Genomic DNA, 25330 nt, shown 5'->3' on the forward strand with positions numbered 1-25330 from the left:
GGTGGATACAATAGGGTCTTTTAAGAGACTGTTGGATAGGTACATGGGGCTGAGAAAAATAGAGGGCTATAGGTAAGCCTAGTAATTTCTAGGGTAGGGACATGTTCGGCACAGCTTTGTGGGCTGAAGGGCCTGAACTGTGCTGTAGTTTTACTATGTTTCTATGTTTATAAATCAGCATAACTTGTCAGATCATTTATCTTCTACACCAACATGGTACTTAAATAGAAGGGGAGTCTCCTTCACCAGAGATCTTTGTTTTCAAAGTATAAGATATCACTTTGTTGCAGCAACTGTTATCAGGACTGAATGCTCTGATTTTTCATGTACGTTTGGAAGAGGGATTGCTTACTGGCCTTCTAGAGTACTGGGGTGCTGGAGGTTGGTGGGGGAGGTGTTCAGTGAATCATTGGAGAACAATTTTTTTCCACGATTATGCCATTTAGCAAGTTAACTGATTACTTTGGCTTAATGTATTCAGCAATGTCCAGTTCTTGAAGGATATTGGATATGAGTCGAACAAATCAAATCACTTAAAGAGCAGACGAACAAAATTAAAGCCCGTAGTATAAGAGAGTTGGTGTCAATTTGGATTAAAGAGGCTTAAATATAGAAAGCAAATTATTGTAAATGTTTTTCAGCAAGAAGCTGGTAGACAGTGATGTTCCTCTAGGAGTAATGCTTTCTTTGATCTTTACAAATGACTTGGATATCGGAATATACAAAAAGATTTCAATTTGTCGTTGGTACCCCACAATGTTGCCAGGTGTGTCCTGGTCACAAAATTCAAACTTCAATCTGTTAATTACCCCAACTCATCAACAGAGTGACGGAACATGTTGTTGATGATGGTGCTGTCAAATGTCACATCCCAATAACTTGCTCAGCAATGTCTGATTTCTGTTTTGCCAAGACTACTTGGCAACAGACCTCATCACAGCTTTGGTCTCAACTTGGACTGAAGAGCTGAATTCTAGAAGTAGTGACATGTAAGCAGCATTTGACTGAGTGTGGGATCAGGGAGTCCCAGTTAAACTGAAGTTGATGGGCATCAGGTGGAAAACATTCCAATGGTTGGAGTCATACCCCACACAAACATAGATGGTTGTGGCTGTTGGAGGTCATTCACCCAGCCCAAGGGCATTGTTTTTGGATTTCTTTGAGGTCTAACCATATTTATCTGCTTCATCAATGACCTTCCTTCCATAACATCATAAATGGAATTGTTTGCTTCTGATTGTAAATGAAATGACAATTTGCAAAACCTCAGCAAATGAAGCAGTCCATTTCTGCATACAGTAAATCCTAGATAAACTGGTTTATTATTGTCACATGTACTGAGGTACAGTGAAAAACTTTTGTTTTGCATGCCATCCATACAGATAATATTATATCATTATATCAGTGCATTGAAGTAGTACAAGGGAAAAGCGATAACAATGCGGAATAAAGTGGTACAGTTACAGAGAAAGTGCAGTGCAGGCAAACAATAGGGTGTAAGGTCATGATGAAGTAGATTGTGAGGTCAAAGAGTCCATCTTATTATACAAGAAGTCCATTCAATAGTCTTAACAGTGGGGTAGAAGTTGTTATTGAGCCTGATAGTACGTGTTTTTGGGCTTTTGTATCTTCTGCCTGATGGGAGGAGGGGGAGAAGAGAGAATGTCTGTGGTGGGAGGAGTCTTTAATTATGCTGGCTGCTTTATCAAGGCAGCGAGAGGTATAGACAGAGTCCATGGGGGGGAAGCTGGTTTTTGTGATTGCTGAGCCGTGTCCCCCAGTATCTGCAGTTTCATGTGGTTTTGGCAGAGCAATTGCCATACCAAGCCATGATGCATCCAGATAGGGTGCTTTCTAGGGTGCATCTATAAAAATTGGTGGGGGTCGATGGGGACATACTGAATTTCTTTGGCCTTCTGAGGAAGTAGAAGTGCTGGTGTGCTTTCTTGGTCATGGTGTCTATGTGGTTGGACCAGGACAGGCTACTGGTGATGTTTACTCCTAGGTACTTGAAGCTCTCAACTTTCTCAAACTCAGCACCATTGATGTTAACAGGAGCGTGTGCCCCCCCCCCCCACCCCCTGAAGTCAATGACCTGTTCTTTTGTTTTGCTTACATTGAGGGAAAGGTTGTTGTTATGACAGAATGCCACGAGGTGCTGTATCTCCTTCCTGTACTCTGACTCATCATTCACATTCAGGCATGGACTTGTAAGAGAAAAGTAATACTCCTACAACTAAAATGCCAGGCAATAACCAGTGCCAACAAGACAGAGTCTTAACTGTGTATCTTTGATGTTCAATGGCATTATTATTGCTGAGCCCCCAACCATTAACATTGAGGGGCACCATTGTCCAGAAACTCTCCTGGATCAGTCACTGTGGCTACTATAGCAGGTGAGAGGCTGGATATCTTGCAGTAAGTGACTCCTGACATCACAAATCCTTTCTTCCATCGACAAGGCACCAGTCAGGATGATTGCCTGGATGAGTGCAGCTCAACGCCACTTGAGAATGTTGACACCGTCCAGAACAAAGCATCCTGTTTTACTTGCAACTCATTTACCACCCTAAATATCCATTCCCTAGATCAGATGTACAGTGGGTACAGTGTGTACCATCTATGAAATGCATTTCAGTTGCTATTCCAATGGCACTTCCCAAACCTGCAACCTCCAACACCAAGAAGGACAAGGTCAAGCGGTACAAGTTGTACATTGTCTTGACTTAGAAATATATCACCATTCCTTTGCTGGATCTAAATCCTGGAATTCTCTTACCCAAAAACCTTACTGAAGGATCTTCACCAGGAGAACTGTAATGATTTAAAAAGGTCCCTCACTATCACTTCTTGAGAGCAATTGGCGATGAGCAATAAATAATTGCCATTCCAGTGACAGCCACACCCAAATGAGGAACAAATAAAGGATGCTTAAATAGTTGTGCTTGGTTATGTTGTTACTGACGTGAAAGCTACCTCAATCTTGTGTTGTGAGCAGAGCTGAGGCAGTCAGGGTTTCTGATTGGTGGTTCTGTGCCATGTTTCAGCTTGGCGTGTAAGGACTCCATAATGATATTTCCAACTAATGAGCCTTTACAAAAATCTGCTTTCATTATGATTATTAAATGTTTTTCACGAAGAGGCATATTGACAAACTAATAAAGCAATGCCATTATTGCCGCATTTTCAGAGTTCCATAAACAACTGAAGAACCTGAAACTTTTGACGGGTTGATGTTGGGTTCTCATTGTAATTGTACTCGTGTGGATTATGGACAACAGTATTGCTTTGATTAAGCAAATATGGGTAATGTCTAGAGCATTTAATCCATATGCTACCAATCAGCTAGTGGACTCTAATAGTATACTCCGGTCAGAATTCCAAAGGCTTGTGATGCCAAGGTGAGGATCTGTTGTTCAAGTTCTTTACAGTCTAGAGCAGAGTCTGTGGAAGTGTCCAAAAGAGAATTTCCAAGCTATGAAATGCATACTGTCAACAAATTCAAAGGGGGCCTTCCTATGTCATTGTTCGTCTACAAGCTTGTTCTGCCTTGGACAAGAGAAAAGCCTTCACGATGGTCAGTCAGATTGTGGAGCATGCAGCAGATGATAGCAAAGAATCAGTTATGCATGAAGCCTCAATGGATCAGTGCAGGCTTGAAGTTTAGATGGGTGATCATTGATAGCATTGTGTTCTTGGTAGTCCCATGGTCCTGGTTGGATTGGTCTTCAATTCCACCTGCAGCAGCCTGCAGAGGAGTGAAGGGCTGAAGGAGAGAATGTCTCCCAAGAATCGGCCATCTGTGGCATAGAAGTTGAGGTGTGCAGGCACAGTAGATTGCCTGAGACTGAAGGAATTATGTGACCTCTCCAGAAACATTGCATTGATTATGAGAACTGTTGGATGTTCAGAGCCCTTGCGGTTCTTGTACTGCAGAGATCCCATAGTAGGAGCACAAAGTGATCGTAGTCAGTCACTCTTTGAACCTTTGGGAAACCAGAAATCATGCAAAAAGGCGTGTGTTTGAAATAATCTCCACTTAAGGGGAAGGAAATGAAGTGCCTATTTCTTGACTAGAGAGCATCATTTGCAGCTCAAATGCTGCATGAGCTACAGATGTGACGTGAGGCATAAATCGGCTATTGTTGTCTGGAATGATCTAAAGTGGAGGTAGTTCTGGATGATGCTGACCTTTTAATTATATAAGCAAAGCAATCTAGACCTAGGTACCACAACTGTTATCATTGCTTTTGGAAATACTCGCTTGATGCATTGCTTCTCAGGGGGCTGATGATAGGAGTGTTGTTTTTTGTATACACTTGGGGGCATAGTCTGGGGCACGAGACTTTCTTCCTCCTCCAGGGTTCTGAGGGTCAGTCTACAGTTGCATTGCTGCAGCACCCACTCGTGTAGCAGATCCACTGAAAACAAGCATTGAAGTACCCAAGGCAAGGAGAAATTATTTTGCAGCTGAGCCAAGGTTGCTTTGGTTTCTCATCCCTGAGGCAGCCTCCAAGATAATGCACAGCACCCTGAACACCTAAGTGATAAATGCTTGGGTAGCTCTTCAAAGTGCACAGGTGCTGTGAATGGGCACTGTGAAAAGCTGGTAGCCTCTAAATAACCCACAGTATTCCTTAATGAACAGAACTGATCCAGTTTTAGCAGGCAATGCTCCAAACTTGTGTTGCAGGGGAATTGTTGTCATTTGTATATTCTGAGTGCTGTGCACTAGTGTGTAATGTGCACATAAGTCATTAATACAATTTACTGTGCTGCTTGAATCTCTAGTTCTACACTGTTTGCACATATTATGTACAAAAACATTGAAGTTCACTTAATTCGGCATGTCCTCTTTGACCTTCACCAATTTTTATAGATGCACCATAGAAAGCACCCTATCCGGATATATCATGGCTTGGTATGGCAACTGCTGTACCCAAAACCGCATGAAACTGCAGAGAGTGGGAGACACATCTCAGCAATCACAAAAACCAGCCTCCCCTCCATGGACTCTGTCTACACCTCTCACTGCCTTGGTAAAGCAAACATTCTCTTTTCTCCCCGCCTCCAATTGGGCAGAAGATCCAAAAGCCTGAAAGCATGTCGCATCAGGCTCAAGGACAGCTTCTATCCCGCTGTTATAACACTAGTGAATGGTCCCCTAGTACGATAGGATGGACTCTTGACCTCACAATCTCCCTTGTTATGACCTTGCACTTATTGTCTACCTGCACTGCACTTCCTCTGTAACTGTAACACTTTATTCTGCATTGTTATTCCTTTTCCCTTGTACTACCTCAATGTAATTGAGTTGTGAAATGATCTATATGGATGGCATGCAAAACAAAGTTTTTCACTGTATCTTGGTACATGTGACAATAATAATAATAATAAGCCAACCTACCACTTAGAAGTGTTGTGCAATGCAAATAAAGTTCCAGCCCAATATGGGCATTATCACAATAACAATATCACTATTTGTTAGAAATATGAAACTTACCTGTAATGAAAGTAGCAAATGTTTGAAAGACTAGGAAAGGAGGCAGCACCGATGAAGAGGGCAGCAGAGTTATGAAACTTAATTGAGACAGATCAGTTTGAACGGGACTGAATCGCTACACTTCTATTTAACTCGAAGTGGAATTCATTGCTCAGGCAGTTTGTGAAGTATTTTACTCCACCAAAACATTCTCACTCTGATTTCATCTAAACTTATAAGCATATTTTCCTATTCCCTTCTCTCTTTTGTAATTAAGCAAAAAATTAAGTGCTGGAAGAATCTGGGTCAAGCAGCATCTGAGGTGGCAAGGGGATGGTTAATATTTTGGGACAAGACCCTGCATCAGGACTAAGTGTAGATGGAAAATAGCTAGTATATAGAAGTAAGGGAGGAGTGAGACAAAGGCTGGTGGGCGATAGGTGAAACCAGATTGTGTGGGTAGGGAGGAGGGGGTGACAGGTAGATGGTGCCAGGTGGGGGAGGGAACTGGAAAGGTGAACCAAGGGAGAAGAAACCCAGGTAGATAGTAATATGAATGATGGGCACATTTAGTCAGGTAGGGGAGGGTGATAAGTCTAGGTAATATTGGTGGGGGGGTTGTGGTATTATTTAATTCACTGTCTGCCTGTGTTAATGTCATGTGTTTGTTATAGTCCATGTTGGGTAAGTACTTTCAGCACTGGAAGCTGTTTGACCCATTATGCCCGTGCAGTCTCTTTGAAAGAGCTAACCAGTTTGTTTCAATCCTCCTTTCCCATAGTCCTGCACTTTAAAAAAAATTCTTTAAATACTCTTCTAATTGTCTTCTTTTGGGCATCTTTGCCATAGTTCCTAACATTTCAACACCTCCACTTTTAACCTTTCCTGTGTGAATTGATTTGCATAGACATTACTTGACAAGCACTGTATCCTTTCCTTTCTAGGATGCAGCAGTAGACATAATTTTAAAGACTAAAGAGGAGAAAGATGCAGAACTAGATAAGAAGATAGAAGCTTTGCGGAAAAAGAATGAAGCACTTATGAAAAGATATCATGTATGTAACTTCTGTTGAAAGGTTTTAAATCTTTTCTGCAGAATATTAATTCTTCCCTGTTTTTATGTAGCACTTGAATGAGCAATTTCTGAATTTCTGATAAAATAGCAATGTAAAATTCTCCTCTGGCAGAATTGTCTGTTAACCTCATTGTTGCAGAACATTTTATCTTGCCTTTATAATTTCCCCAGTTATTTGTCATTTTCTCTCCGAATATAATGGAAAAACAACTAATTTTCTGAAATACGTCATACAGTTTTGCACCTTTTACTATTTTATTTTGAAGTACAAAAATGCATTATGCAGCTCAATAACCTTAGAGTATGTAGGACAGATGTACTAGAATGGTTTCAGGTTTTGAAGGATTTCTGCTAGTTAAGCACCCTCTGTGGAGAGTTAGTTTTGTTTCTTAAAACTTCTAGCATCTACAATATTTTGCTTTGTCTTTGAGGGGATTTGATAGAAGTGTCTAAAATCATGACTGGTTTGGACAGGGTAAAGAGAGGAACACTCTTGATAGTGGGTAGTTTAATAATCTGGGTCACAGGTGAAAAAATTTAGTGTACAAGCTACAAGAGAGATGCGAGTAGCTATGATCTGGAGCTCACTATCTGTAAGGGTGGTGAAAATTGGATCAGTCAGAGCTTTTTAAAGGATTTGGATAGGTACTGGAGAGAGAATAATGTATAGGATATGAGGAAAGAATAGGAGAATGGGACTAATAGGATCTCCTTATGAAGCCAGGGTGGACTCGATGGGTCAAATGACAATTTCCATTACAGTAAAAGTTCTGTTTCTTTCAAGCAGAACTGCTCCATTCCTTGATATGCTATGATACTGGTAGTGGACAAAAATTATCTAACATTTTAGAGTCATTACAGCACACAGACAGGCCCAATGACCCACCATTTCTATGCTGACCATCAAGTACCTATCTATACTAATCTCATTTACCAGCACTTGTTCCGTGGCCTGCTATGCCTTCGCAATTGAAGTGTTTATCCAGAAGTTCTTTAAATGTTGAGAGTACCTGCCTCCACCCACCTTCTTAGACAGTGATATCCAGACTGCAACTATTTCCAGGTGAAATTTTGGGGAGGTGAGAATGCAATTTGACATTTTTGGCTATGTTTCTGCTTTTAAAATGTATGTGTGTTAACATATCCCAATTTCTTTAATTACCAATATAATAATGTTAAGTTGCGGTAACTGGTCCTTTATTTTGATTCACTGGGGCAATCTAATGTCTGATTCACTGGAGTCAGAGATTTGATAACTGTTAACTTCTAATGAAAGTGACATTTGACAATTACAGGAAATTGAAGAAGACAAAAAAAGGGCAGAACTGGAAGGAATGGCTGTCATCACTCGAAAAAGTAGACCAGAGAGTCTCACCATCACGATTACAAAGTCCCCAAATGTAAGTTGTTTCAATATTTTTTGAATGCCATTGAGTATTAGTGAGGGGCAAATATTTTGCACAAGAATTGTCTTCTGAACTTTTCATTTTTTTTCCCTATAAACTGTAATACCAATCCCCATCCCTGCTTACAAAAGCAGTAGTTTATGTAATAGTACCAGATGAATGTCGTAAAACAATTTTGTTTGGCAAGTTGGAACAAACTATTTTCACTCTGGATCTTTGAGGAATATTTAAGTAGTAGTTATATTGCCACTGTCACAAAAAATATTGTTTAGCATTTGAGTCCATCTATGTTGAAGAAACTAGATTGCTTCTTTTCCCATTCTTCTTTCTCTTTCTCTTTCTTTTCCCTGCCCTTCCACCCCCCCCCCACCCCCACCAAACCCAGTTAATCTCAATTACAAGATATTTTATGAATTGGTAATTATTTTCTTTTTACATACATCTTACGTTTTCCTTTTATTCGTTTATGTTCTGGACTTAGTGATTTTGTGCACCTTTTTGAGACCACACTCCAGTTAACTTTATAAAGACTTGCAATTATTTGTAAATTTAGTTGTTAACCTAATCAGACTAAGATCTCACTATTCAAGGAGTTTTAAACAGTTGAAGAGACCTTCTTTTATATGATGCTTGTACCATTGATTTTAAAAGCAACTTGTTTTTTTTGATCTCTTGGTCTTGTAAACAAAAGTATTTTAAAAAGAATGTACTTTGACACTTTTCATGACATCTGGATGTGAAAACTGCTTTACACTAGTAAAGCTTCTTTGTAATTAACCAGGTAATTCAAATTTTTAGTCACTTACAAAAAAAAACTGAGAAAAGTGCTCCATCCAGATCTTATTAACGAGTTTAAGGATAGTATTAGAGGAAAGAAAAGAACTATAATGTTGCCAAGAAGATTAACGTGCCTAAGAGTTCAGAAAGTTTTAGGAAATAACAGTGAATGGCCAAATGGGGAATAGACGGATAAAATAAATTGAGAGTAAATTAGCAAGAAATACCAAGATATAAAACATGTCAAAGGAGGAAAGTAGCGAAGATAAATGTGGGTCCCATAAAGGCAATGACAAAAGAAATTATAATAAGAAATGAAAAACTAGCTGAAGTATTAAATACTTCATATGTTTTTACTACAGAAGCAAATCAAGTGGCAGAATTGGAGGAAAAAAACATAGAGATCTGCTGAAGTACATTTTTAAAAAAAACTGACCTGAATCTTTGAGCCTCGGTACTTATTTTTTTTCCTCCACATGCAACCTAATCTGGAGGCATTTGCAGAAAAATCAGAAAACAGATTTGCTATGTTGTGTGTCCATAGCTTTTGATCAAGAGCAGAGGATGGGTAGTACTAAGTGAATCATCCTTGTCTGGGCTGGCATGGTATGGCTTGAATCAAATATGAATGTTCTATAAGAATATACGTCCAACCCAACACATTTATTCAGATTGTGTTCGGTCAGAAAGGCAGGCCCCAAGTTAGGAATTAAAGTAATTAATATCACTAAAGGAAAGCACTGGAGAAATTAAAGGGACTAATGCTGGACCAATACCCTGACATAGACTGCAACCCAGGATTCTAAGGGTTGGCTGTGTAGATAATAGATTCCTTTTGATTCTAGGAAGGTCCCAGTAGATTGAAGGGAGCAAATATCACATCACTAGTTAACAAAGGAGAGAAGGTTAACCTGATTGTGTACAAAATGCTGGAATCCATCATCAAAGATATTAATGGTAACAGGGCATTTAGAAGACCATAAAGTGACTTGGTAGATCACCATTTTCATGAAGGGAAAATCATGGTGAGCAAACTATTACTTGTTTTTGAGAATGCATCTAGCATGATGGGTAAGGGAGGATTTTCAGGAGACATTTACTTAGGCACAGTAGAAAAAAAGTTATTTTATAAAACAAAGGCTCACGGTATTGTGGATAACGTATTAGCATGAACAAAGGAGTAGTTAAAGAACAGAAAACTGAAAAGCAATAATGGGTTGTGCTTATGTTAGCTGATTGTTATCAGTGGAGTACCACGGGTATTAACTGGGTCTTAGCTATTCCCAATTTACAGTGGCCTGGATGAAGTAACAGTATCACACATGCAGTTTACATATACAAAGCAAAGTGGGAAAATTGGCTGTGGGGAGAAAATAACAGGGCCTTTTTTTTTGAAAAAGGGAGAGAGACAGTCAAAAAAGGTGGCAGATAGTTTATAATGTGGGAATGTAAGCCCATGCACTTTAATAGGAAGAATAGAAAATACCTGGATTTTGCTGAATAGGGTCTGGAGCCAGTGCTCACCTCTGCAGTACACCAATACTGCCTACTTACTTTGACCATATCCAGCTGACCAAGATGACCAAGCTTGTCCTGGAACCAAGTGTGAGGCCTATACAGCAGCAGAGCCCCATGCTCTGTAACTGAGATATACGGGGGGGCTCCAGAACAAACAAACATTTTCTGAAATAAAACCACTGACGTGTTGAAATAAAAATGTGAGAGAGAGAAAAGGGGGGGGGGGGGGGTGAGAGAGGAGTGTGCGAATATACTTGTGTATGGCCCATCAAGTATATTCTGCCATTTCATACAATTGGCTGTAACCTCAAATCTGCATTCCTGTCTTCCCACTATAACCATTCATCCCCTTTCTTGTCTTGTATCCTCTGCCTTAAAATATTGCAGGCTGCCCTCAGAACACTCTATGCAAAAGATGCATTTCACTGTGTTTTGATGTACATGTGACTAATAAAGATATCCTATCCTATATTTCAAGTAAACCTCTGAACTGTTTCTACGACATCTAACATCTTTACTTAAATAAGGAGAACAACATTGTACTCTAGATGTTGTCTCACCAGTGCCCCACATAACTGAGTCAATGATGGGCTTTACACTCTGTACCTGCAAAACAGAAATCCCCCATGAACCTGCCCCCATTGCACAACAGTGCTGTCTGACAAAAAGGTTCATGGTGAGGTCTTGGGAAACATGGGCCACTTTCCATATGTCAGGACCCCCCCACTTGGTGAAAGCAAACATTGATAATGGATTTCACTAGTGCCTTCAATCCATGAGTATGGTTGATCGAGGAAAAGATTGTTGGAGGATCAGCCTCTCAGACCAGGACCAAAATCCATAGTCTTTCAGACAGCTGTGATCTCTGCCAATATGTGTTTGAGACCTCAATTACATACAGCAGGCATCTGAGGTACTTGAAAGAATGTAGGAGTATTAAAGACACAAGTGACTACAGATGCTGGAATTTGGAGCAAACAATAAACTGCTGGACAAACTCAGCAGTTCAAGCAGCATCTGTGGAGGCAAGTGGATGGTTGGTGTTTCAGGTTGAGACCCTGTATCAGGACTGAGTGTACAGAAGGAAGATGGTCAGCATGTAGAAATGAGAGGGAGGGTGAGACAGATCTGGTAGGTGATAGGTGGAATCAGATGATGAGGCGGTGATGGGCAGATGGACCCAAGTGGGAGAGGGAGAGTTGAGGCTGTTTGGTAGGTGATAGGTGGAACCAGACAATCGGGGGGGGGGGGGGGGGAGGGTGGAATGAAGGGCAGATGGAACCAAGTAGGCGAGGGAATTGGAAAAGTGAATCAAGGGAGAAGAAACCCAGGTAGATAGGTGTGTGGTTGATGGGCAGCGGGAACCAGATGGGACATGGTGATGAGTGTAGCTAATGAGGGGGCAAGGGGAGGGATGGAAAAGGTGAATAAAGGAAAGGGACCCTGGGTGGACTGGTGGAAGTGTGAAGGGAACACAGGGAGTGGGTTACCTGAAACTGTAGAATTCAATGGTCATGCCATTGGACTGTAGGCTACCCAAGGAGAATATGAGGTGCTGTTCTTCCAGTGTGCATTGTTCTCACTATTGGCAGTGGAGAAAGCAGAGGACAGATGGGTTGGTGTGGGAAGGGAAGTTGAAATGACATGCATCTGGATTATGCATAGGAATATGAGAAGCCTATCTGGCCCTTCTAACTCATTCATCAAGATCGTGCCTGATATTCCATCTCTATGCCTTTTCCAGCACCATCCCCATATCTCTTGATTCCCAGAAATCTATCATCTCTTTGAATGAATATAATGACTTGGCTTCTGCAGCTGTCTGAGGCAGGAAAATCAAAAGTTCCGAATGAAGACATTTCTCATCATCTCAATCTTAAGAAGCCTATCAGAATCAGATTTATTATCATTGACATATGACATAAAATTTGTTGTTTTGCAACAGCAGTACAGTGCACAGACATAACAATCTATAAATTACAACATTAAATAGTGCAAAAAAAGGAATAATGAGGTAGTGTTCATGGATCGTTCAGAAATCTGATGGTGGGGAAGAAGCTGTTCCTGAATCATTGCGTTTGGGTCTTCAGACTCCTGTACCTCCTCCCTGATGGTAATAATGAGAAGAGGGCATGTCCTGGATGGTGATAGATGCCGCCTTCTTGAGGCACCGCCTCTTGAAGATGTCCTCAATGATGGGGAGGGTTATGCCCGTGATGGAGCTGGCTGAGTCTATAACCCTCTGCAGCCTTTTACGATCCTGTGCATAAGAGGCTCCATACCAGGCTGTGATGCAACAAGTCAGAATGGTCTCCACTGTATATCTGTAGAAATTTGCAAGAGTCTTTGGTGGTATACCAAATCTTCTCAAGCTCCTAACGAAGTAGAGCTGCTGGTGTGCCACCTTTGTGATTGCATTAATGTGTTGGGCCCAAGATAGGTCCTCCGAGATGTTGATGCCCAGGAACTTGAAACTGTTCACCCTTTCCACTGCAGACCCTTCAATGAGGCCTGGTGTGTGTTCTTCTTTCTTCCCCTTCCTGAAGCCCACAATCATTTCCTTGGTCTTGCTGATGTTGAGTCTGAGGTTGTTATTGTGACTCCACTCAATCAGCTGATCTGTCTCATTCCTGTAAGCCGCCTCATCGCTATCTGAGATGCTACCAACAACAGTAGTGTCACTGGCAAATTTATAGATCCTGTTTGAGTTGTGTTTAACCACAGTCATGAGTCAGAATCAGGTTTATTATCACTGACATGTTGTAAAGTTTGTTGTTTTGATGTAGCAGTACAGTGCAAGACATAAAGACATAAAAAATTACTATAAGTTACAAAAATAAATTAGTGCAAAAGAGGAATAATGAAGTAGTGTTCATGGATCATTCAGAAATCTGATGGCAGAGGGGAAGAAGCCATTCCTGAAACATTGAGTGTGGGTCTTCAGGTTCATGTACCTCCTCCCTTATGGTGGTAACGTGAAGAGGGCATGTCCCTGGTGGTGGGAGTCCTTCATGATGGATGCTGCCACCTTGAGGCGCTGCCTTCTTGAGGCACCGCCTCTTGAAGATGTCCTCAAAGGTGGGGAAGGTTGTGCCCATGATGGAGCTGGCTGAGTCTACAACCCTCTGCAGCATCTTTCGATCCTGCACATTGGAACTTCCATACCAGGCAGTGATGCAACCAGTCAGACTGCTCTCCACCATACATCTGTAGATATGAGTGCAGAGAGAGTAGAGCAGTGGGTGAAGCATGCATTCTTGAGGTGTGTTGATAGTCGGTGAGGAGGAGGATCAAGGATCCAGTTACAGAGGGAGCTACAGAGGTCCAGGTTTTGAAGCTCGGTTATTAGTACTGTGGGAATGATGGTGTTGAACGCTGAGCTGTAATCGATAAACAGTATTCTGATGTACGTCTTGCAGTTGTCTAGGTGCTCCAAAGCCGAGTGGAGAGCCAGTGAGATTGTCTACTGTAGACCTGTTGTGGTGGTAGGTGAATTGCATCAGGTCCAGGTCCTTGCTCAGGCAGGAGTTAATTCTAGCCATGACCAACTTCTCAAAGCACTTCATCACGGTAGATGTGAGCGCTACTGAGCGATAGTAGTTGAGGCAGCTCTTCTTGGGCACTGGAATGATTGCTGCCTTTTTGAAGCAAGTGGGAACCTCAGACCACAGCAGTGAGAGGTTGAAGATGTCCTTGAATACTCTAGTCAGTTGGTCGGCACAGGTTTTCAGTACCCAGCCAGTTACACCGTCGGGGCCTGATGCCTTGCAAGGGTTCACCGTCTTGAAGGATGTTTGGATATTGGCCTCCGAGACAGAGATTACAGGGTTGTTGGATGCTGTGAGGATTTGCACAGGTGTAATGTTATTCTCCTTTTCAAAGTGTGCATAGAAGGCATTGAGCTCATTGGGGAGTGAAGCGTCACTGCTATGTATGCTGTTAGGTTTCGCCTTATAAGGAAGTAATGGCATGCAAACCACACTACAACTGTTGTGCATCTGATTGTGTCTGTAGCTTCACTCGGAATTGCCTTTTCACTCTCGTGTCGTATCTGGACTTGTAGGATCTGGATCGCCAGTCTTGAATGCCACAGATTTAGCCCTCAGTAGACTGAATCTCCTGTTTCATCCAGGGCTTCTGGTTTGGGAAAACTCAGTATGTTCTCAAAGGCACACATTCATCCATGCAAGTTCTGATGAAGTCAGTGAAGGCTGTGGCATATTCATTCATATCCAGAGATGAATCCTTGAATATGGTCTAGTCCACCGATTTCAAAGCAGTCCTGTAAACGGCCCTCCACCTCCCTTGACCATACCGTCACGGTCCTCACCACTGGTGCTGCGGTCCTCAATCTCTGCCTATATGCTTGGAGTAGAAATACAGCCAGATGATCAGACTTGCCAAAGTGCAGGCGTGGGATGGCATAGTGGGTGTTCTTGATGGTGGTGTAACAGTGATAGTGTGCATTGGCTCCTCTGCAGGTAATGTGTTGGTGGTAGTTGGACAGAGACTTCAAGCTAGCCTGGTTGAAGTCCCCCGCGATGATCAGGAAGGCATCAGGGTGCTGTCTTGTGACTGTTGATCACAGTACTCAGCTCCCCCAGGGCTAGCTTGAGATTTACCAGGGGTTGGAATGTACACCACTACCAGGGTGATGGCGGAGAACTCCCTCGGCTGGTAGAATGGATGACTCTTGACCGCCAGATGTTTCAGGTCTGGGGAACTGGACTGAGACAAAACTCTCACATCTGTGCACCTCGAAGAATTAATCATGAAGCAAACGCTGCTGTCTCTGCCTTTACCTGATGCTGCCATGTGGCGGATGGTGAAGCCCTCGGGCTGGAGAACTGTGTCTGGAGTGCTGGGGGTGAGCCATGTCACTGTGAAACAGAGTACACAACAGTCCCTGATGTCCCTCTGGTACTGCAGCCTTGCTCTGACGTCTTCAATTTTATTTTCCAGAGACTTCCTGTGCTTCACTTTTACCTGGAGTCCTCCCCAGCAGCCATGTTTTCTGAAACAATGGAGATGTTTCCTGAGCTTCCAGCTGCTGCACTCACTCCCTGAGTGGTCTGGATTCTGGATTCTGCCAGTTCATAAGATCGCTAGTTCACTTAAATGGGTTGAAACAATGTTATTTACTGCAGTCTCTGTGGCTGCAGATTTCAGCCGTTATAGTTGTAAATGGGAGTATTTGATGATTCCCTCCGGAGCTGCACTTAGTCTCTCCTCATCAGTCGAGAAATATCCTCCTTGCACCCAGTTTGACAAACTCTAAATTTCAATGAGGTCGCCTCTCATCCTTCTAAACTCTAAAGAATAAAGTTCCAATGTACTTCATCTCTTCTTGTATGGCAAGCTTGCCATTCCTAGAGCCAGTTTAGTGAATCTTCACTGCTAGAACTTCCATCAATGATGTCAAAATCTTCTGAATTCACTGGAAAGATGAACAAGTTGGGCCAATGTCCCAGCACCCAGGCCCTAATTACACTGCCAGTTCCATTGTGCAAGTCACATCATTTGCCTGACTGATTCCAGACTTCCAAAATAGACACCTTATTCTGAATTCTGTCATGGGAAGAGATTACCTGAGGATATGATACAAGGAAGTGCTCAAAGTCTCCTTTCAAAAAAGAAATTGCAAATCCCCACTAATCCCTGGGAATCCCTGGCCCATGATTACTCAGAGGAGAAGGAGCATTAGGGATGCTATTGAGGGTGTCTGGACTGTCAACAAGTCCATTGATTAGAAGCGTACAGGTGTCCTGCAGAAGGAGTGCACCACTTCACTGACTACCTGTCTTCCCTCTGGCATCTCCTTCCGTTTGTAGAATATCCACATTGGCTTCATTGGTCACTTCAGAACTTACAAACTGCAATGAATGCTCATCCTTGATTCCAAGGTAAAATGTTGGAAGCAATTCTTAAAGCCATTACAGCAAGGCATTTGAGGAAAAAAAGTCAGGATAGAGTAAAACTCTGATAATCTGCTATCCAACTGTTCAGAACTCCTGATGGTTCAGCATCTGCCTTACTGCTTATGAGCTCAGTGTCTGAGAGCATGCAGAATTTAGTGGAATTCTTTGAAGAAATAATGTGCCATAGATAAAAGGGAACCAGTGGACGTACAAATGTATTTATAGATAAATTGCTGTGTCAAAGTTTTTTGGGGAAACTAAAATCTCATGGTGTAGGAGGTAACACATTGGTGCGGAAAGAAGATTGTTTTAGCCAACCAGAGCTCCTTTTCCTGTTGGTAAGAGTGGTGTGCCACAAGGACTGATGCTTAGGCTTCATCGTTTTACAGTTTACATTCATGATGGATGACAGCACCAGAGGCATGATGCTGAAGTTGCTGTTAGTGCAAATAAGTGAGTTGTGAAAAGGACATAAGGAAATTACAAAGGGTTATAGCTAGGATAAGTGATTGTACTCTATTTGCCAGATCTCTGTTCAATGAGGGAAGATATGAAATTGTCCATTTTAGCAGTAGAATAAAATAAGCATTTTATTTAAATATGAGAGAATACAGAGATCTGAGATGCAGAAGGAACTGGGTGCCTTGGTACATGATTTGCAAAAGGCTAGTATGCAGATTAAACAAGTAATTAGAGAGCCAGCCGAATGTTATTGTTTATTACTAGGTCAATTAAATAAAAAAGTAGAAAGGTTATGCTCCTGTTATCAGGACACTGGTGAGACAACCTCTGGAGTACTGTGTACAGTATGGGTCTCCTTATTTAATGAAGGACATTAATGTGTTGGAAGCAGTTATGAGGTGGTTTATTAAACTAATGCTTGGAATTAGCAGGTGCCTTTTAAGGAAAGGTTGGAAAGTTGGGCTTGTATCCCTCCAGAGTGAAAGGTGACTTGACTGAAATATTTCAGATTCTGAAGTGGTCTTGGAGAGTAGATGTGGAGAAAACGTTTGCTCTTGTGGGAGAACCCAGAAACGGGACTTGCTGTTTAAAAATAGGGTGTCGACATTTTAAGACAAATGAGAAAAAATTTATTGTCGCAGAGGGGCAATAGTCTTTGGAACTCTTCCTCAAAGGATGGTTGGTGGAAGCAGTGTCTGAATATTTTTAAAGCAGAGTTTTGATGAGCAAGGGGATAAAAGGTAGAGGGGAATGCAGAGAAGATGTTATGAGCAGATCAGCAATGATCTTATTAAATAGTGGAGGTTCAGGGTCCTGAGTGGCCTGCTCCTGCTCCGATTTTAATGTCTGCGCATACCTAACAATGGCAAAACCTGGTGAAACTGTGCACTGAACTGCATGAATGAAATGCAGCAAAAACTAAGTAAAACAGGGCAGTGAAATTCCACAATCAGTGATCGGATCAAAGCTCTGCAGTCCTGTCACATCAAGTCACGAATGGTAGTGGTCCATGAAGCAGCTAATGGCAGGAGGCAGGTCCAAAATCATTACCATCCTCAACAATGGCAGGTCCCAGCATGTGAGTACTAGACCAAAGGCTGAAGCATTTGCAACTATGTTCAGACAAATGCTGAGTGCACAGTCCATCTGGCTTCCTCCTGAGATCATCTCCATCCCAGAAGCCAGCCTTCAGCCAGTTTGATTTTCTTCTCTTGATGAAAGAAGCAGCTGAGAGTAATGGATATGGGAAAGGCTATGGGGCCAGATAACATTCTGCTGTAGTGCTGAAGACCCACATTCCAGAATAAGCTGGGCTTGTAGCCGAGCTGTCAGTACAACATTGACATGAGAGTCTGCAGGTGCTGGAAATCTGGAGCAACACACAAAATGCTGGAGGAATTCAGCAGGTCAGGCAGCATCTATGGAGGGAAATGAACAGTTGACGTTTCAGGCGGAGACCCTTCATCAGGACTGGAAAGGGGACAGAAGCCAGAATAAAAGGGTGGGAGAAGGGGAGGAGCACGAGCTGGTGGGTGATAGGTAACTTCAGGTGAGGGGGGAACTGGGAGTGATGTGAGAAGCTGGGAGGTGATAAGTGAAAGAGGCAAAGGGCTGAAAAAGATGGAATGTGATAGGAAAGGACAGTAGTCCATGGAATAAAGGGAAGGAGGTGGGGAACTGGAGGAAGCTGTGGGTGAGGGGCAGGTTGGGGGAGGGGAAAGAGAAGGGATAAAGAAGCTAGAGGTACAAGAGGGACAAGGGAAAACCAAAGGGGGGGGGGATGGGAAAGGAGAAAAATCTAGGGGAGTGGTTACTGGAAGTTAGAGAAATCGATGTTGATGCCGTCAGGCTGGAGACTACCAAGAGGTGCTGTTCCTCTGATCTGTGGAATGAGGTGCTGTTCCTCTGATCTGTGTTTAGCCTCAACTTGGCAGTAAAGGAGGCCACAGACAGACGTGTCATTGTGGGAGTGGGAGGTGAAATTAAAATGGCTGGCCTCCGGGAGATCCTGGCTGTTCCAGCAGACAGAGCAAAGGTACTCAACGAAGTACAACACTGGCGTCTGCCTGACAGATACCATCCACCTTAATTAATCTTCTCCCAGCCATCAAATTAATGGAAGGTGTTGTTAACAGTTAGGTGGCACCTATTCGGCATTTATTCACAATGGGCTGCTCACTCTTGCCCTATGTGGGTTGCACGAGAACGTTGTTGCAGCCTTGGTCCAAAGAAGGACCAAAGTACCAAATTCCAGCACAAAGTGAGAGATTGCCCTTCATATCAAGGCAACATTTGATCTAGTGAAGCATCAAGAAATCTTGTAAAACTGAAATCAGTGGGCATCAGCTGGATAATATCTATTGGTTGGACACATAACCCAGATAAAGTAAAGTGGTTGTGAACATTGGAGGTTAATCAAATCAGCAGGCCTCTTATTATCACTGCAGGAAATCATCAGGGCAGTAGCTTAAGTATAATCATCTTCAGCTGCTTCATCAATAACCATCCATTCATCTGGGAGATACAACACTCAATTCCATTCACAACTTCTCAGCAAATGGAATTGTCCATGCCTGCATACAATGAGACTTGACAACATCCAGGCACAGGCTGATAAGTGGGGAAAAAACTTTGCACTCAGAGCTACTTGGCAATGACTATCTCCAACAATATAATTAACCACCTACTATTGGCATTCAATGGAATTACTGTTGATGAGCTCCTTCCAACAGCTGTCACCATTGACCAGAATACAAATGATGTGGTTACAAGAGCAGATCACCACAACAGTCCTCCACAGACTGCCATAACAGGTCTACAGCAGACGCAATCTCACTGGCTCTCCACTCTGCTTTGGAGCACCTAGACAACTGCAAAACATATGTCAGGCTGCTGTTTGTCGATTACAGCTCAGTGTTCAATACCATCATCCCTTCAGTACTAATCACCAAGCTTCAAAATTTGGGCCTCTGTACCTCCCTCTGCAACTGGATCCTCGACTTCCTTATCGGGAGACCACAGTCAGTGCAGATTGGTAATTACATCTCCTTCTTGCTGACAGTTGTCAGATCTGGAGATGATGTTGTCCAGAAGGTTCTTCGTAAGTCAAGAATGAGGTGCAAATCTTATGGTTATAACTGTCGTATTAGATGTTCATCATAGTACAGGTCAAACAGGGTCAGCCTGTACCAGCAAGCAAGGCAAGTAAAGTAGTAACAAAGGAACTTGACTATATGCTCTCCTTTTATACTGCAAACCAGTCTAAACTGGTTTAGATAAAGAAAACCTGTGAACAGGTGCTGACTGAGTCACACTTCAGCTTTGCAGGCAAAGAAACTTACAGCAGTATAGAACCAAATATACAAGTTACTAAAAGTTTACAGACAAACAGGTGACTATACAAACAGATAAGCAAGTGTTTAAAAAAAAGCTAAAACTACAAGGAAAAACACAATAAAAGCAACAATCTGGACCCTAATCCAACATAGGATGCATGGTTAGCCCACTGCTCTACACGCTGTACTCTCAATTGTGTGATTAAGCACAGCTCAAACACCATCTATAAATCCACCGATGATATCATTTGTTGTTAGTAGAATCTCAGATGGTGGCGAGGATGCATACAGGAGTGAGATGGATTGGCTGGTTGAGTGGTGTTGCAACAACAACCTGGCACTCATCATCAGCAAGACTAAGGAATTGGTTGTGGACTTCAGGAAGGGGAAGTTGGGAGAACACACACCAGTCCTCATTGAGGGGTGAGCAGTGGAAAGGGTGAGCAGTGTCAACATCTTGGAGAATCTATTCTGGGCCCAACACATTGATGCAGTCACGAAGAAGGCACACCAGCAGCTTTACTTCATTGGGAGTTTGAGGAGATTTGGTAAGTCATCAAAGACTCTTAGAAATTTCTATAGATGTGTGGTGGAGAGCATTCTGAGTGGTTGCATCACAGGCTGGTATGGAGGCTCCAATGCACAGGATTGCAAGAGGCTGTGAAGGGTTGTAGACTCAGCCAGCTCCATCATGGGCATAATGCTCACCATCATTGAGGACATTTTCAAGAGGCGGTGCCTCAAGAAGGTGACATCCATCACTAAAGACCTTCACCATCCGGGACATACCCTCTTCTCATTGCTACCATCAGGGATGAGGTACAGGAGCCTGAAAACCCACACTCAACGATTCAGAAACTACTTCTGCTCCACCATCAGATTTCTGAACGGTCCATGAACATTACCTCATTATTCCCTTTTTTTGCACTATTTAGTTTTGTAATTTATTGTAGTGTTATGTCTTTGCACTGTACTGCTGCTGCAAAACAACAAATTCCACATCTAAGTCAGTGATAATAAATCGGATTCTGAGATCAGAGGTCAGTTGCCCTTTGAGTATCTCACATTCTGACACCCTACCAGACATGTTGGGAATGCGATGGAATACTCTCTATTTGCCTGCATGAGTGCAGTGCCAACAATAAAAAGAAGCTTGACCCCTTTCGGACAAAAAAGCCTGCTTGATTGGCAAGCCTTCCACCATTAGCACCCCAGTGTCTGCAGTGCCTTGATAATGGAAAAGGCGCTGTAGTTGCTTGCGTAGACCATTCCTCGTGGCTTTCATGACTGACTAAAAAGCACAAGGACTTTGGGTGCATGGGAACACCACCCCTGGCAGGTTCCCTTCCAAGCTACATGCCATCTTGATTTCTAAAAGTGTCACTGGTCCTTCATTGTCACTGGGTCTAAACCCTGGGACTTTCTCCACTTTTGCTCTGTTGGAAGTACCTTCACCAGATGGACCTTCTCAAGCAATTGGGGATGGGCAATAAATGTTGGCCTTGTCAGTGAAGCTCAGATCCTGAAAAATGAATAAATGGGTTTTGGTGAATTGCTCATCGCAATCCCACTGCCCATTGTTAATGCCATTTCCATTAACCCCTCGAAGTAAATGGAAATTGCACTTCTTGCTGTCTTTTTAAATTAGAGTTCATCCCTTATCCAATCTCTGTAATTATTCCAGCCAAAGGAATCATTTCTACAGTAAATTAAAATTAAAAATAACTGCAGATACAAGTGCAGAAAAATGACATTATTACTGAAAATGCTGGAAACACTCAGTCAGGTAGTATCTGTGGAAAGAGAAATGATGTTGCAGAGAAAGTCACCTGCATTATTTCCATGCAACTGTGGGGTTTGCAACATCGTAATAAATGTTGCATAATGGCTGGTACATAAGTTGAAGTGGGGCTGGCCACCAACTGCCCAGTTTCATGCAGGAAAGGATGGGTTCCAGGTTCTGCACAAATCTGTGCGCAGGGTTGCACCTGGACTCTTTTCCCCACTCCGCCATGCTCAATGATCATTTTACATGCAGGCTTTCAAACGGGTCTGCCAATACCATTGGCCTTCATATGCAGACTTCATATGCAATATGGTTCCTTATTTGAGTCCTCTGAAGCCTAACTAGTGTGCAGCTGCAATGGCTGGCACATGGGCTGGCCTTCATCCATCTGCCTAGGCTGCATGTTACATGCCCGGAGATTCACCATGTGCACATTCCACATGTAAACTACCCCTTTCAGTATGTCAGCTGGTGGCACCTCTAATCCTATCAGTTCTTGGGTATCCTTGGTGTTCGGCACCTGGTGTTTGGAGGTCTTGGCTACTTGAATGAAGGCAGGCACAAATACATAGGTGGGAATCTTTGTAAAAGAGAGGACTTGGGGTCTGAAGCTCCTTGTAGAGCAATCAGAGATGAAGCCCAACTGGTCCATACAGTTTATCCTCCACTTCAGCCATCTCTGGTCTTTGTTCATCTAAATTTCCTTTTCCCTCAAATGTTGTCTGGCCTTTCTTCAGATGGATCTACAGTTCATTTCATCCACACTCTGTGGGACTGAGTTTCACATTCTCACAATCCTTGGGGTAAAAAAAAATCTTAATTCCCTGTGAATTTCTTGGCAGCCTCTAGTTATACTCTTTCCCCATGAGTGGAAACATTCTCTCTGATCCACTCTATCAAATCCTTTCATCATTTTAAAGTCCTTAGTTACATCACTTCTCAGCTGCCTTTCTCAAAAGAGAAGAGAACCAGTCCGTTCTCCCTTTTCTGTTATGTACACCCTTGTGTTTCTGGTTTCTAACCCACACCTGCTCCAATGCCTATGTATTCATTTTATAAGATGGTGACCAGACTTAAAGTGCTGTAACCAAGGTTTTGATACAGTTTTAGCATCATTTTCAGATGTCCTTCTATTCTTCCCTTCATTAGGTATTCCATTATTTTTCTTATCGCTGATGTTAAGATGACTGGTCTGTACATCCCTGTATATGTTCTATCCCCCTTCCTATGTTGGCTATCAGCTAGTCCTCTGGAACTGTATCTTTTTCTAACAAGCTACATGCAGTAATGCCTCTGCTACCTTGATTCTTTTGAAATGGATGAACAGTCTGTCTGGATGAGAGGTTTTATTCCAAGTTAAATTAATTTATTATTTAATATATTCCTGTTTTCTATTGTAAATGGACTTGTCTCATTGCTTATCATCCAAGATCATGTCCATCTGTTCCATCCCCCCAGTAAATACCAAAGAAAAATAATAATCTCATATTTCTGTAATCTTCCTTTTGTTTTCAGTGGCATAATGAATTGTAGAATCTTAGAAAATGTACAATACAGAAAGCTAGTACTTGGCTCATATATGTGCTGGAAAAGAGCTACCCAGACTAATCCCACAGTCCAGCACTAGTTTTATAGCCGTGCAGATCAAGGCTCTTCAAGTATACATTTAAGTAAAGGTGAAATCTGATAAGAGTTTCTGCCTAAAACTCCCTTTCAGGTAGTGGGTTCCAGATCACTGTCACTTCCTAAGTTAATTTTCTCTTCCATTATCTCTCCTTTAATTCTTCAACTGGTCACTTCTGTCCTGGTTTCTGACCCCTTCTTATTTGCTCTAGCTAGGCCTTTTGTAATTTCATACTCAGCAAAGTCTCCCCTCACCCTTCCCTGTTCCGAAGGAAGCAATCTTAGTTTGTTCTGTCTTTTCTCATAGCTAAAGTTTTCTGGTCTTGACAGCATCTTTGTAAATTTTGCAAAAATTCTGCGACCTCTCCAATGCAATCACATCTTTTCTGTAACCAAAATGTATGCAGTATTCAAGCTTTGTCCTTACAATTGTTGCAAACAATTCTCGCATTAATCTCCCTGCTCTTATATTTTATATCTCAATGAATAAAAGATAGATCCTAGATGCATTTTTAATCACCTTATTTACCCAGCCTGCTACATTTAAGAACCTGTGGACATAGACTTCTTCAGCTTCTCCATACTACTCTATCCTGACACTTATGGAATCAAAGTAGGAGTACGAATTGGCCACTTGTCTCTGAGCCTGCTCTGCCATTCAGTATGATCATAGCTGATCATCCGAATTCAGTATCTTGTTCCTGGTTTCTTCCCATATCCCTTGATCCCTCTAGCTCTAAGAATAAGTTCCAAAAACTCCTTGAATGTATTTAATTATTTGGCGTCAACTGCTTTCTGTTGTAAAGATTTTCACAGGTTCATACACTGGTGAATAAATTTCTCTTCTCAGTGTACATGGCTTACCTCTTTAGACCTTGATCCCTGTTCCTGAACTCCCCAGCCGTTGGGAATATCCTTCGTGCGTTAGGGCAGTATCTGTGGAAAGAGAAACAGTTAATGTTTTAAGTCCATGTCCCTTGATCAAAACTGAAGAAGGGTCCCTGATCTGAAACACTAACTGTTTCCACAGATGCTGCCTGACTAGCTGTGTATTTACAGAATTTTCTATTTATTATTTCAGATTTTCAACAGCTGCAGTATTTTGATTTTCATTTTCTTCTTGCATTTCGTTTATCCAGTCCTGTTAGAATTTTTATTTAATATTTTGAGATACCCTTTCATTCTTTTAAACTTTAGTGAATATAGGGCTCGTTGATCAAACTGTCTTCATGTATAGTACACAGAACAGTACAGCACTGGACATTTGGCCCATGATGTTGTGCTGATCTTGATGCCAATTTATACTAAATGTCCTCCTCCTGTGTATCATTCATACTACCTCCATTCCCTTCATATTCATGTACTAAAACTTCTTAAACTCCACCAAACGGCCTGCTCCTACAACTACCACTGGTAATCTTTTCCAGGCATCTACCACTTTCTGTGTAAATAAAGTAACTTGCCCCTCTCATCGCCTTTAAGCTTTCCCCCTCTAACTTTAAAAGCATGCCCTCTGGTGTTTGACATTTCTACCCTGGGGAAAAGATTCTGACTCTACCCTATCTATGCCTCTCATAATTTAGAAAAAACTTCTATCAGTCTCCCCTCAGCCTCCGACGGTCTAGGGAGAACAACCCAAGTTTCTTCAACCTTTAGCGCATATCCTCTAATCCAGGCAGCATCTTGGTAAACCTCTTCTGCACCCTCTCCACAGCCTCCACATCCTTCCTATAATGGGGCGACCAGAACTGCACACAATACTCCAAGTACGGCTTGACTAAAGTTTTCTATAGCTACAGCATAACTTCCTTACTCTTACACTCAACACTGCTCTTAATGAAGTCAAGCATTCCATATGCCTCCTTTACCACCTTATCCACTTGCGTAGCCACTTTCAGTGAACTATGGACCTGAACCCCAAGATCCCTTTGTACCTCAATGCTATTAA

The 25330-nt window shown here is 42.2% G+C and overlaps 1 protein-coding gene across 6 annotated transcripts in view; it reads left to right on the forward strand.

The window, feature by feature from the left end:
• The window catches only part of LOC127571910 (coiled-coil domain-containing protein 9-like), a 275215-nt gene that overhangs the window by 49751 nt on the left and 200134 nt on the right, over positions 1-25330 (forward strand). For all 6 annotated transcript variants that reach the window (XR_007956525.1, XM_052018669.1, XM_052018676.1 and 3 more), the window contains 2 exons: positions 6427-6537; positions 7853-7957. Coding sequence is in view for 5 of the 6 variants with exons in the window: in XM_052018669.1 (XP_051874629.1) it covers positions 6427-6537; positions 7853-7957 (216 nt within the window). In the remaining variant the exon portion in view is untranslated. The remainder of the gene's footprint in view (positions 1-6426; positions 6538-7852; positions 7958-25330) is intronic.

Source organism: Pristis pectinata, chromosome 1 (assembly GCF_009764475.1).
Source record: "Pristis pectinata isolate sPriPec2 chromosome 1, sPriPec2.1.pri, whole genome shotgun sequence".
In the NCBI taxonomy this organism is placed as follows: Eukaryota; Metazoa; Chordata; class Chondrichthyes; order Rhinopristiformes; family Pristidae; genus Pristis; species Pristis pectinata.